At 42.2% G+C, this 15,245-nt stretch overlaps 1 protein-coding gene across 1 annotated transcript in view; it reads right to left on the minus strand.

Annotated features, from left to right (window-relative positions):
• Positions 1-15,245, minus strand: part of LOC144685914 (myosin-IIIb) — a 174,377-nt gene that overhangs the window by 59,748 nt on the left and 99,384 nt on the right. The window contains exons 14-16 of the mRNA XM_078550934.1: positions 12,238-12,351; positions 8,623-8,734; positions 5,163-5,209 (exon numbers count right to left, since the gene is read on the minus strand). Coding sequence (XP_078407060.1) covers positions 5,163-5,209; positions 8,623-8,734; positions 12,238-12,351 — 273 coding nt within the window. The remainder of the gene's footprint in view (positions 1-5,162; positions 5,210-8,622; positions 8,735-12,237; positions 12,352-15,245) is intronic.

Genomic DNA, 15,245 nt, shown 5'->3' on the forward strand with positions numbered 1-15,245 from the left:
CAACTAGTCTGGGTGCTTTGCTGGGTACTAATTTCGATATGGAAGAGAGATAGCGTGCATTTGCATTTTTTGCATACAGCATTCAAGAAGTGGGGTGAAAACTGACGCCTTTCTAGCAGCTACAAAGCAATATGTTTATATTACTAATAAAATTGGTATTATGAAAGGGGTTTCGTTGTTTAAAGGTGAAGTTCAAAGAGGCTGGGAGACAATGAGAATTTGAATTTAATCAGTGGCAGTCGGTATAACTTCAGCAGTTTTTGGGTGTGCAGAGCAGAGGCAATGTGAGATCAAAAGGCAGCTGCAAGCCTGCAACTGGCTCCAAAGTGCAAAGAGCCTCATTTTGAATTCATAAGGTGAAAATGCTTCGCCTGGTGTCTGGTTAAGTCTATGGGTTGCTGTTGCTTTAATGGAGATTGGCTTGGGGGATTTGTTAAAAATTATGATAGCAGTAATTTGAAGCCATGTGTATATATTTTAACCTGTGTAAATTGATAAAATGCTTCAATTAGTTTACTGTAAAACCTCAAAAACTGGTGGTCTGATTCCTGAATTTAGAGTCGCATCTCAAACATAACACTTAAAATTATAGGTTATGACAGTTGTTTAAAGTTTCCCTCTGGGGTTTTTAAATAACTTCGCTTTACCAACTGCATCGGTCATAACAATTTAAAAGCACTATATAAATATTCCTACAACTGAAGAAAGTGCAAAAGCAGTTCACTGACTGTAAAGCACTTAGACATCCTGAGGTTGTGAAAGCCACGATATCATTGCAAGTCTTTCTTGTGAAGTGCAAGCTCGTGTATTTTTCACACTTTCCTCCGCTTGGTCTTGGTTTTTGATTTTAATTCAGACTTTTAAACTGACTTTTTCATATTCTTTTCTCTATGTCCTTGTTCACTTTTATTTTGTTCTTATCATTCCTCTTTCCACAATTTAATACTGCAGTAAGGAGTGTAACTCAAGTAGAGAAGCAGCTAACAGATCTGCCCTAAATTGCATCACCAGCCCTGTACAAATATAGTTTCCGCTCCTCCTTTCTACACAGCACGCATCTGAAACACCCAAAAACGAAGTGGAGCTCTACACTTCAATTCAGGACTAATTACCTTTAAAATGACCAATATGGTTCGAATGCCTACCCTTGAAAACATGTAGGATTCATGGGCTAAAAACTGGATAATTCCCGATTTCAGGGATGGGTAGCACAATTCACGGTGAGCCCATGGCCGGTCCTGTTGAGGCAGGCAGCATGCAAACTTTGTGCTGCCTCCTCATTCAAATGATTGCAGCATTCAGCCGAGCGCAAACTGTGCTACTGGCTGCCTGAGCAATCGACAGTGGTTGCAACGCCAGGCTTGGTTAGCATGAGTTTCAGTTAGCCTGCCCCTCAAAGGGGAGCTGCTCTCATTACACAGAAACTACCGCCAACTGTCTGAAATGCAAATGGCTTCAAAGAGAAGGACAGTCAATGGAGCACCAGGCGAGAGAGTGTTCCTCAGGTTCTAGGATGCAGTGGCCTCAATCAGGGAGGTCGACTGGAGCAGAGGCCATGTTTCCACAGGTTCAGGAGGCCCTCAAGGAACACTGAGAAGGAAATGGGAGTAGATGATTTGGAAGGTCAACTCACAAAAGTCTGGCCCTGAGGGCCTGACAGCTGAAAAAGAAAAAGTTCAATGGCCTTATGTGGGTGGCCAAGGTCAGTGAATGCACCTTCAAAGGATATCTCCTGCCCATCACATCAACAAACCTGCACACTGCCCACTAGTTGGACCACACCTAGAATACTGTGAACAATTTTGGTCCCCTTATCTAAGGAAAGATATACTGGCATTGGAGGCAGTCCAGAAAAGGTTCACTAGGTTGATCCCGGGTATGGAGGGATTTTCTTATGAGAAGAGATTGAGTTGGTTGGACCTGTACTCATTGGAGTTTAGAAGAATGAGAGGTGACCTTATTGAAACATATAAAATTCTTAGGGAGCTTGACAGAGTAGATGCTGAGAGACTGTTTCCCCTTGTAGGAGAGTCCAGGCCCAGAGGGCATAATTTTACAGTAATGGGTTGGGGGGGCACCCATTTAGAGCAGAGATGAGAAGGAATTTCTTCTCTCAGGGTAATGAATCTGTGGAATTCTTTACTGCAGAGGGCTGTAGAGGCTGGGTCGTTAAGTATATTCAAGGCTGAGATAGACAGATTTTTAATCGGTAAGGGAATCAAAGGTTATGGGGAAAAGGCAGGAAAGTGGAGTTGAGGCTTATCAGATCAACCAGGATCTCATTGAATGGTAGAGCAGGCTCGATGGGCCAAATGGCCTAGTTCTGCTCCTACATTTTATGGTCTAATGCACTACAGCCACACTGCTCACCCAGCAACAGGCCTGAGTCCTCAATGCTAGGGGCTAACATTCAGATGCACCACCTCACCCTCACACCTTCCAATGCTGACAGCCTCACAACCACCATCTATAACTTCCACATCCTCCAGCTATTCAGCTATGACAAGCATATCACCCAAGCAACATTGCAACACACTCACTGACATTTGTCTCTCTCTCTCTTGCAGGACAAGGTGATCCATAACCACAATTCCACATGACTGGAGGGGGACAGGCATGCCTGCATCACATAAGCCAGCTGAAGGGGACTACGCTCAGCATAATCTGGCCGGCTGTCACTGAGACTGTTTCTTCAGGATGATGGTATATTCGGCCTTAAGGCCCTTCTCAAATCCCACCTCACCCTCGTCCTGCTGTCTAGCATGAAGTACAAGTTGCAGATAGCCTGGCCAAGTATTGGGTGCTTTTCATCTTATCTCCTTTCCCTCACCTCGACCCTCTCCTTCTGAATTTATCCTTTCTGAAGTATTATCCAAGTATTTCCACCTGACCAGTCTCTGCAGGCTCATGGAGGAAGCATGAGAATTGTACCACATCTTCAATGAGGAGGCACTGTCAATTGATCTGATACTCGCATCCGCCAGCTCAGGTAGTGGCACTGCATGGAAATTAGAGGGTAGTTGCATGTGGTGAGTTACTGGACATGAGTGGCTGCAGCCAGGCCAGAGAGAGAGGGTAGTTTGTGTGCCAGCTCCTTGGAGGTCAGAGTCACAGAGGACTTCTGCTACGGGGGAGTCAGATGAGGCTGTCAATGGGGAGGCATACGGAAGAATGCTGACAGGCATGTATAACCAGAGGCTTGACACAGCTAGACTGTTGTCATGGTCTAAAAACATGGAGGAGTTGGGCTTCAACATGGCACGTGGCATTGCAGAGCCTGGAATTCATTCTTCCCAGTGTGGAAATGGGGGCTAACTCCATGATAATACATGCAGATCTACCCGTGATTCAGTGTCAGGTGGCCGAGGCCTCAACTTCTACTGCAGCACAGGTGGAAGCCTCCCAGTGTCTCAGTGCTACAGTGGAAGCTGAGACGGAAGTCATGACATCTATGCTTGTTGTATTGCAGACTCTGATATCATAACTGCGGGTATTAGTGTTCAAAGGGGCACGCAGACTCCAACAATCTTTCCTTCAGCAGGTTCCTAGGATTGATGTTCAACTCCAGTACAAACCCCGCTGTTCTCTGTCAGGATTACAGTATTGTGTTCCCACCACTGTCACTCTAGCAGTGCCCTTGCTGTTGCCTTTCAGCCAGCCAGCCCAGACTGCTGCCACCCACGTCGAGCTGTTGCAGTCCAAACCTGGTCCTCAAAGCCTGAAGCTGCTCATGGTCATCCTGCAAGGCCACCTGCAGTCTCTTCCTCTGAAAATAAGCAGCCTTCCACCATCTATACTGCAGCTCCTGGAGTAGGACTGTATTGGAGCACTAGGCCAGGCAAAGGCACACACAAGGCAGGCAATAAGAGGGGTGAACAAGGTTGAAGAGTTTATTTTTGTTATTATTGGATGTGTTGAATAAAGTTGTCATGGAATGCTTCTTTGTTAGTGGCTTTTATTGCACATCAAATGGATAGAAAGGAGGGGAATAGTGCAGCACTGGTGATGTCCTAACTGAACCGAGTCTCAGTGGGCACTCATTGGCAGCCATCCGGAGTGAAAGGTCGTAAATGCTTCCTATTTAAGAAAGGATATACTGGCATTGGAGGCAGTTCAAAAGAAATTCACTAGGCTGATTCCTGGGATAAAGGGGTTGGCTCATCAAGAACGGCTAAACAGGTTAGGCCTTTATTCATTGGCGTTTAGAAGAACGAGGAGTGACCTTATTGAAACGTACAAGGCTCTGAGGGAGCTTGACAGGGTAGATGTTGAGAAGCTGTTTCCACTAGAGAGGGGATCTCAAACTAGGGGACATAGTTAGAGAATAAGGAGACACTCATTTAAAACTGAGATGCGAAGGAATTTCTTCTCTCAGAGGGTAGTGAATGTCTGGAATTCTCTAACCCAGAGAGTTGTGGAGGCTAGATCACTGAAATTATTTAAAGAGGAGGTAGATAAGATTGTTGAAATATCGGAAATAGCTGACTACCTCAGGATGAAGGCCGCTGCCAGGATAATGCGCATTCACCAACATGATATTTTGGGCACAGTCACATATCAACTGCACTTGAATGGAGTGGAGCCCTTTGTGATTCTGGTACATCTCCCATTTACATGTGAGGCCCACAGAAAAAAGTGAGAGCAGTCGGTGGTGCCCTAGACCAAAAACTGTTGTAAGACAGAAAAGGATTGATTCCTAGAACATGCTAAGAAAAATATAGCAACATTTTTGCCACTTTTAAATGCAACTGATCTCAGCTTTAAGAGAAATAGCACCACATTTACAGGTTAAATAAATTGCCTTCTACTTCAGGCAGATTATCCACCCGTCTTGGAATTTCAGATTAAATGGCTTTAAATGAATCCACACTATTCAGAATTAATTACTTTAAAATCGTACATTTGGCAAATTAACACTCCTGGCATGAAACTTTGCTCATCGGGTGCAGACTTCAGGATTTGGGTGTAGAGGGCATCAGGTTCAGTGTGATTTATTACAATTATTTCAAATTTTCAAAATGCATTACAGTTTAAAAAGAACTCTAAATAAATAAAATCAAGCTAAAAATATCAGATTTTATTCTTGATTCATTAAATATTAAGTTTGCTGTAAAATGAGTAACTCCATTGCTATTCTATAAAAAAGTCTCAAAATAACTTACTCTTGTTCTTTGCTGGGCCATTAAGGTTCCTGTCCTTGAGACAGTAGCTAAAAATAAAAAATAATGTGTCAGTGTCATCAGATTAAGTGGGAAAAAAAATTACATTAATATACATATTCATGCACAAAAATGTAGTGTTATTTAATTTATTTCCCAGGATAATCCATGTTCCGATTCGCCCTCCCTTCCCGTTTTTCTTCTTTCCTGGTCTAACAGGCCATGCCTATCCGATAACTGAAGGCAGGTGGATGGCACATTCTGAGATCTTCGTCTCAACTCTGACACAAAGATCTGCCCACACACAGCAGGCCCCAATTGGTACCTCAGCAGGTTGGGGAAAATCAAACCTCCATGCCCCCTTCTGCAGAGCTGTGCCAAAGTTCTTCTATTTCATCACATTTCTGTGCAAGTATGTCACAGGGGCACCCAGATTCAGCTATTCCAATGTTCTTCTGGCTGGCCTTCCATTCTTTATTCTCCATAAACTTCAGCTGGTTCAAAAGTCTGCTGCACATGGCTTGTCATGTGCCAGTTGCTCTATGATGGCTCATGATCCACTAAAGCCTCAAACTTACATCGCCTTACACCAAGTGTGCAGCACAGAAAGAGGTCATTTGGTCCACCTGCTATGCAGTGTTTATGTCCCATGTGGGGTTCCTTCCACCCTACTTCACTATCATCGCATCCTTCCAACCCTTTCTCCTTCATGTGCTTATCCAGCTTTCCCTTAAATGCATCAATTCCATTTGCCTAAATACTCTTTGTGGTAGCACGTTCCACATTCTTGCCACTCTTTGGGTAAAGAAGTTTCTCCCAAATTCTAAATTGGATTTATTAGTGACCATCTTAGATTTATGACCTCAAGCTTAGGGACTTCTCCCAAAAGGTGGAAACATTTTTCTCTGCAACTGCTGTATCAAACGGCCCCAGTGCTTGGTTTTTAAAAAAAATATAGCTTTATTAACCTGTGCTGCTACTTTTAGTGATTTGCATATCTGTCCCCCCCCAGAACCCTCTGTCCTCCTCTGCCCCATCCAGACTCCTGTTGCTGTGCAGTATGTGGCCTCCATATTCTTCCAACAAAAGTGCTCTATCTCACTCTTACCTATATCGAAATTCTTTTCCCAATCACATGCTCATTCTGCAAGTTTACCAATGTCTTCCTGTCCTTTGCCTTCCTTTGCATTAACTACACCACCCAGTTTGGTGTCATCTACAAATCCTGAGATAGTGCTTCTGATTCTAGTGTCTAAATTCTCATCCTAATTTTTAAATCCCTTCATGGTTTCACTCCTTCCAATGTTGCAAAGTGCTGGCCATAATCTTCCAATCCTCCATAGATACAGGGGTGGTGCCAGAGGATTGGAGAATTGCAAATGTTCAAAAAAGGGCGCAAAAATAGACCCAGAAACTACAGGCCAGTCAGTTTAATCCTGGTGGTGGGAAAACTTTAAGAAAAAATAATCTGGGAGGAAATTAACAGTAGTTTGAACAAGCATGGATTAATTAAGAAAAACCAGCATGGATTCGTTAAATCTTGTTTAATTAACTTGACTGAGTTTTTAGATGACGTAACAGAGAGGGCTGATGTGGCATACATGGACTTCTAAAAGATGTTTGATAATGTGCCACATTATAGACAGTGACAGCATGGATACATAGTTGACTGAATAATGGTGAATGGTTGTCTCACAGACTGAAGAAAGGTATAAGTGGGGTTCCCCAGGGGTCAGTATCAGAACCACTGCTTTTCCTGTCATATATTAATGATTTGACTTGGCATACAGAACACAATTTCAAAATTTGCGGATGACACATAACTGGCAATATTGTGAACTGTGAGGAAGATACTGAGGTACTTCAAGAGGCCAGACAGGCTTGTGGAATGGGCGGACTCATGGCAGGTGAAATTTAATGCACAGCAATGTGAGGTGATACATTTTGGTAGGAAGAATGAGAAGAAGCAATATAAAATAAAGGATACAATTTTAATGGGGGTGCAGGAACAGAGAGGCCTAGGTGTATATGTGCACAAATCATTGAAGTTGGCAGGGTAGGTTGGGAAAGAGGTTAAACAGGTATACAGCAACCTGGTGTTTATAAATAGAGGCATAGAGTCGATAAGCACAGAAGTTATGATGAACATTTATATACCACTGGGTTGGTCTCAACTGGAGTACCGCATCCAATTCTGGACACCACATTTTAGGAAGGATATGATCGCTTTAGAGAAGGTGCAGAAAGGATTTACAAGAATGGTTTCAAGAATGAGGGACTTCAGTTACATGGATAGATTGGAGAAACTGGGGTTGTTCTTGGAGGAGAAGGTTGAGAGGAGATTTAATAAAGGTGCTCAAATTAAGAGGGCTCTAGACACACTAGATGGAGAGAAACTGTTCCCATTGGCAGAAGGTTGAGAGCCAGAGGGCACCAATTTAAGGTGAATAGCAAAAGACCAACAGAGACATGAGGCAAAACATTTTATTCTGCGAATGGTTACATTCCAGAATACACTGCCTGAGTGTGTGGTAGAGACAGGTTCAATAATTGCTTTCAAATGGGAATTGGCTAAGCACCTGAAGGGAAAAATTTGCAGGGCTACAGGCAAAGAGCAGGGGAATGGGACTGGCTAAATTGCTCTTCCAGAGAACCAGCATGGAAACCCTGGGGAAATGGCCTCCTTGCTGTAATCATTCTATGATTCGATAACCCTGAGAACTCTGTGAATGTCTAACCATGGCCTCTTGTGCATCCCCACTCAATCTTCCTCACCAACAGTGCCCATGCATTTAGCTATCTAGGCCTTCAAGCTTTTAGTGACGCCTTGTGTACAAGATTATGAGGGGCATGGACAGGGTGGATAGGGAGCAGCTGTTCCCCTTAGTTGAAGGGTCAGTCATGAGGGGACATAAGTTCAAGGTGAGGGGCAGGAGGTTTAGGGGGATGTGAGGAAAAACTTTTTTACCCAGAGGGTGGTGATGGTCTGGAATGCGCTGCTTGGGAGGGTGGTGGAGGCGGGTTGCCTCACATCCTTTAAAAAGTACCTGGATGAGCACTTGGCACATCATAACATTCAAGGCTGTGGGCCAAGTGCTGGTAAATGGGATTAGGTAGGTCAGGTGTTTCTCACGTGTCGGTGCAGGCTCGTTGGGCCGAAGGGTTTCTTCTGCACTGTGAGATTCTGTGATTCCGATATTTCATTCTTTGCCTGCACATTCATTTGGTCTGATTATGCATGGGGGATGATTTTATACATTAAAGGCATTATACGAATGCAAGTCATTGGTTTGCATTCATCAAAACATAGGTTTGTTTTGGTTATGAAATATAATTCTGATTGTTGCAAGTTTCTAACATCCAGTACAGAGAGAGACACAACTTCAAACCACTTTATTGAAGCAATGCTGGCCAATGCATTTCCCTACACAGCTTGGTGTAAAATGCTCGTCTTAATATTTACCTGCAAAAAGTATACTTAGCAGTGGAGTTATACTATTAATGAACAGCCCTCGGATACTTGCTGGGATTGTGTCTCTGTTTTTCTCCAGAAACCCCGATGCATTATATTGGACCTGTGTAGGCAATATCAGATATTATTACAAATTTAGAAACAAATACAAAATTAGGCATAAATGCACAGAACAAATCTAATCATTTAAAAAACAATTACTAGATTCAAAAATGGATTTCCCTACACTTCTTAAAAATGACAGAATAAGGGAAAAAAATTGGTCAACTGTTTCTTCAGGGTCCATTATTTACTCACAATCTTGCTCCCTTTGTCGCAGATATGAATTAAAAAACAAAATATCACCAAATACATAAGACAATAAACTTTCCAAACTTGAAAGAAAAATGAGAAGGCAAAATTTTAACTGAAGTGCAATGGAATATGATAGCATACAACGTGGAAATCTGCAAATGATTTGCAGTGACAGTCATGACAATTTAGTTTTTGAATTGATAATAAAGATATTGCTACTCGCCATTAAAATTGTTCAGAAATACCTTGGCTGAGATGGGGAGCCTGTAGATGTGGTGTACTTGGATTTCCAAAAGACATTTGATAAGGTTCCACACCAAAGGTTACTACACAAAATAAGAGCTCATGGTGTAGGGGGTGACATTTTAGCATGGATAGAGGACTGGTTAGCTAACAGGAAACAAGTAGTAGGGATAAATGTTTTTTTTTTAGATTGGCAAGCTGTAACTAGCGGAGTGCCACAGGGATTAGTGCTGGGGCCTCAATTATTTATAATCTATATTAATTGCTTAGATGAAGGGACAGAATGTATGGCTGCTAAATTTGCTGATGACACAAAGATAGGTAGGAGACTAAGGGGAAAAGAACATAAGGAATTTGCAAAGGGTTATAGATAGGTTAAACGAGTGGGCAAAAATTGGGTGGATGAAGTATAATGTGGGAAAATGTGAATTTGTCCATTTTGGCAGGAATAGAAAAGCAATACATTATTTAAATAGAGAGAGATTGCAGGACTCTGCGGTACAGAAGGATCCGGATGTCTTGGTACATGAATCACAAAACGTTAGTATGCAGGTACAGCAAATGATTAGAAAGGCAAATGGAATGTTGCTGTTTATTGCAAGGGAAATTGAGTAAAAAAAGTAGGGAAGTTTTGTCAGTTGTCCGGTGTGCTGGTGAGGCCACATCTGGATTACTGTGTACAGTTTTGGTCTCCTTACTTAAGAAAGGATATCATTACATTAGCAGTTCAGAGAAGGTTCACTCTACTAACTTCAGGGATGAAAGGGTTATCTTGTGAGGAAAGGTAATGACAGGTTAGGCTTGTATCCATTGGCGTTTAGAAGAACGAGAGCAGATCTTATCGAAACATACAAGGTCCTGAGGGAACTGGACAGGGTGGATGCCACGAGAATGTTTCCCCTTGTGGCAGATACTAGAACTGGAGGACACAGTTTAAAAATAAGGGGTCTCCCATTTAAGGCAGAGATGAGGAGAAATTCTTTTCTCTCAGGCAGTCATTAGTATGTAGAATTCTCTTCTCCAGGAGGCAGTGGAGACTGGGTCATTGAAAAATTTTAAGGCTGAGATAAATAGCTTCCTTATTAACAAGGGAGTCAAAGGTTATACAGAGTAGACAAAAAAGCAGAGTTGAGGCCACAATCAGATCAGCCATGATCTTATCAAATGGTGGAGCAGGCTCGAGGGGCTGAATGGCCTACTCCTGCTCCTCTTGTATGTTCGTATGTAATCACTGTAAACATGAAAAGAAAATCTACCAGAAGCAAAAAACTCAATCAATTGTACATAGAGTACAGTTCTAACAGGATAATCGTGATCAGGAATCAAGATTAGCAATTTAATGACCTTAGATATCTCCAAAAATATCAAATTGGAAGAACATTTGATAGCATAAAAGGAACATTATCCCAAACAGGAAGGGTGGGAATATGATCTTTTTTGTTTAACAAAAAATGTTTTCAGGATTTGGCTGATGCTGAACTGCCTGCATTCACTGCCTATTTTTAGCTGCCTGGTATTGGGACATCTTCTTGAACCACTGTAGTCTTTGTGGTAATGGTTTGTAACAATTGTTTGCAGAACCAATCCTGACCACACACATTCACAAAGTATTTTACACTTTCTGGGTACAGTTCATAGAAATGAAAGAACTTTAACTTTGTTCTTTCATGACTCTAGAATGCTCCAAAGTCAATGAAGCATTACTGAAATGAAGTCATGGTTGTAAAGTTGGAAATGTTGTGGCATTCTATTTGTGCACAGCAAAGGTCAACAAACAGTAATGAGACAAATGACCAGGCAATTTGTTATAATGGTGATGCTTGAAAGATAACATTTGACCAGAACAAGTCAACTCCTCACACTTTCACAGAGGCACCCACGTCTCCAACCTGCAGAATTTGTTCTGGCACTCTATCTCCTCTCCCCTCAATTCAATCTGCCATCCGATACAAGCTGGTACTCTCTCCTCTCTCATTATCAGCTTGGCTCAGTGGCAGCATTCTGATCAGAGCAGAAGGACATGAGCACATGAATCTAGGCCAACACTTCAATGCAGCATTCGAGGAATGCTACATTGTCTGGAGATGTTGCCTTTTGGACAAGACGTTCGAACAAGGTTCCATCTCACTGTCTCCTCATGTTATTTGAAGCGATTTCTCCAACAACACAAAAGCAGAACACTTGGGCACTTACTCCCTACCGTTAGTTGGACCTTGCTGTATGGAAATTGGTTGCCTTGTCGGCTTGCAAAATAACTGTGACCGCCCTTGAAAAGTAATTACTTGGCTGTGAAATGCTTTGGGGAGTTCCAAGGCACTATTATAAATAAAGTAACTCTTTCCTTTAATCTCCTTAATCAGGGATGTCTGATGGTTCTCTGTCATTCATTTCACTCATGTCATAAATGTACCAACAAATATTAACAGCACAGGGACTAGTCTCGGAAAATCTTGGTAGCACAGATCCAGGGTGGATCTGAATTTCTGTTGCCCATTGAGGGAGGGGAGGGAAAGGAATGACACTAATGCCTTGCAGCAGCATTAGCAGGCTCACGGGGCCCTGGCAAGCAAAAGAAAAAGAAAAGTGAAAAATAAACTTCCTGCTGGCTTGCATAGCTGAAACTTGTTTTTGCATTCTAATCTTCCCCCTATCCACTGCCCTAACAATGCCACATACCAAAATTCTCAGGTGTTCCTGACAGGTTGTATGACATATTTTCCTCATTACATTGTGATAAACTTGTGCTGGGATTTGAAGCTATAGTGGCTTGTTTCTGTGGCGGCAGATTCAATAACAATAATCTCACCAAATGATGATGGTCAGATGCATTGTTGAACTACACCCATGACATTCAACACATCTTAGGCTGCATGTAATGTTCATCAATATTTTCTTTTGAAAGTACACAAAGTTCCTCATTTCTGATAGCTAGAACCATCTTTTAAGAGAAAAAATATACATATCACACTAATGCATTCTTTGCTATTAGTGGAATAGTATTACAGTAGTTAACCAACATTTTCTGTTGGTGTCTTTTCATAGAAATGAGAGAAAACACAACATTCCTACCTTTCCTGCATAATGTATCACTGTAAATACTGGAGTGAGACTTCTGTCTATTTTGAAGTGCGGATTCCTTTTGAAACTTCTGTTTATCTTGTCCACGAAAGTCCTATCAGTGGCCTGTAATGGTACATAAATGGCACACAAATATTGTACACTAAGATAAAAACAAAATACTGCAGATGCTGGAAATTTGAAATACAAACACAAAATGCTGGAAGATCTCAGCAGGTCTGACAGCATCTGTGGGGAGGTGGGTCATACCAACTCGAAATGTTAAATGGTTCTCTCCTCACAGATGCTGTCAGGCCTGCTGAGTTTTTGCGACATTTTTTGTTTTTGTTAAATATTGTACATATGCTCCTAAGCATTTTTTTTAAGAACTTGTCTTTAGTTTATAAAGAAACTTAAAATTTTTTAAAATGTTATCTAAACTTGCTACAAGTCCACATACCCATCCACACCCACCATCCATCATTTTATCTAGGAAAAAAACCAAAGACAAGGTCACATTTTCACCAGCAAATCAACTGGCTGAGTTACGTCTGAATAAAATGACATCTACCCTGTTGATCAGGTGCATAAAACTCAATGTCTTAGACCAGTCCAACCAGTCTTTCCATGCAAAACAACCACACCTAATTCTGTTTGATTACAGAGTCAGAGTTGCAGTTTACATATCGAAGATATGCAAATGAAACTATTTCCAATGAAATGCAAGTACAGCATCTCTGATGGCTTAGAAGGAGAATGCACCACCCAGTATGGTGGGCTTCCAATTTGAACAGGGGGATGCCAGTTTTTATCCCTCGTCTGCACTTTTACCAGTAGGGTGTCACAATGGGCTTTCACAGCTCCTGGGCTCATTGAAGGGTCTGAAAATAAAAAGATTGCCCAGCCTCAATCCTTACATGGCAATCTCTGTTGAGAGTGGGTATGTGTGGGCATGAAGCCAGGATAGGATAGTTACTGGCTATGATGTCTTCACAGCTGAATAGTTCACTGGAACTCATTGGGCAGAATTTTCTGCCTGTCGGGCGGGTGGGCCCGACCCAATCTTTGGTGGGCGGGGAGCCAATCCCCGCCAGAGAAGTGGGCCCCGCCGCCATTTTACGTGGGCGGGCCTGTGACGTCCGGCGGGAAGCGCTATGCCTTCCTGTGTGGGCGGGGGGATTCCCCAAAAGCGAGAGTGTGCTCTTTGGCGCTTGCGCATGAAAGAGCGCACATCTTCCTGGGGCAGAGTGCAGCCCCAGGGAGATCGCTTCTACTTTGAAAAAGATTAAAAATAGAAAAAAAAAAATTCCCTACCATGTCCCCCTCATGTGATAATGTCACATGAGATGGGACATGTTCATAATTTACACTATAACTTTATTAAACTTTTTAAATCCCTACATGAAACCTCATCCCGCCGGTAGATGAGGTTTCATGTTTTTTCTATTTCCTGCCGGGGCTCCTGGCCTGCCCACCAACCTTAAGGTTGGACAAGCAGGTCCTTTAATTGTTTAAATGATCCTGTCAATGGCCTCAATTGGCCATTGACAGGTCGGCTGACACACAGCTGATTTTGCTGCGCTCCCGCCTTCCTGAAAAGTTAAATGGGGCGGGATGACATTGGGGGTTCCGCCCGATGTCATCCCATGTCATTTTACGCATCGGCGAGCGGGCTCCGCCCTCTGCTTGCCGGCAGCAAAATTCTGCCCATTGTGTAAACTCAATGATCAAGAATAACCTCGAGTAAGGTACCAGAGAGTAGTTGACACCCATGAAGCTATAGGAGAGACTGTTTTGTTTCAGCACAGCTTGCACATGCCAGGGTTACATAACAGAAAATTTGTACTCCCCTCCACTGGTTATTTTCTAACCAGTCAACTGACACATGGGACATAATGGCCTGGGGGTTGTGCAAGTTCCTAAAATATGCTCCTGACATTCACTGGTAGTGGAAAATCTTCCCTCATACTAGAACATAAATTACTACTTTCAGGAGACAAAGGAACAAAAAGGATAAGAAAATTGTAGGGTGGAGTGTGAGGAAATATTACACCAGTGAACTAAAAGTTTAATCCCTTCAGGAATAGACCTCATAATATCAGGCACCTATTTTATGGCTAATATTTGAGACTAATTGTAGCCCAGAAATGTCAAACATTCAAGGTTTTTGAATTCAGCTAATTCTGCCCAATTAGACAAACACTTCAATGATGTCAGTTAATGCAATTCCATCCAGTCAACTGCTGAAGTTAACACCCAAGAGTGCAAAAGGCTTTTGTGATAAAACAAAAGTTTAATAAGAGTGGTTTTTTTGTGAAGATCTGACAAGATCATGGTTGATCTTTCACCTCAACTCACCTTCCTGCAATATCCTCATATCTCTTAATTCCCTTAAAATCTATCGACTCTTGTCTTGAATATATTTGACAACTGAACATCCACAACACTTGTGTTAACTCAATGATAAAGAATTCCACATGTTTGCATTTATGAAGAAAGAATTTTCCTCTCATTTCAGTTCTAAATGGCCCACCCCTTCATGGGATGGGAATCCCCTCCAACTGGACTTTATGAAATATTAAAAACCCCAAAAATGCAAATAAAAGCCAAACCTCAACACAAAACACAGAGTGGCAGGCTATACTGTAAGGGGTTAATTTCAGACATTCCAACGTCGCAAAAGAGCTGACACAATTGAAGGGCTAAAAATGGGGACAACAGTGGCACAAGATGACTGCCATCATGTAACCCAATTAAGAAATTAAGGAGACCATAGTTACAACCAAACAGCCCCATACAACAGCCATCACACAACAGCATGTCCTGCAGTCAAGGAAGGAAAGAAACTTTTGCATATGTATCAGCTTTGGAGCCAGAGATTCCTCACCTTGTTAGAGCCAATTTTATCATTTATGGAAATAACATCAGCACTAAGTGAGTCTGTCTGGACCAGGACATGTAACAGACTAAAACGGTTGAAAGGTGCTAAGCACCGACCAACCAGCAGGATGGATTCAGGA

Source organism: Cetorhinus maximus, chromosome 1, assembly GCF_964194155.1.
Source record: "Cetorhinus maximus chromosome 1, sCetMax3.hap1.1, whole genome shotgun sequence".
In the NCBI taxonomy this organism is placed as follows: Eukaryota; Metazoa; Chordata; class Chondrichthyes; order Lamniformes; family Cetorhinidae; genus Cetorhinus; species Cetorhinus maximus.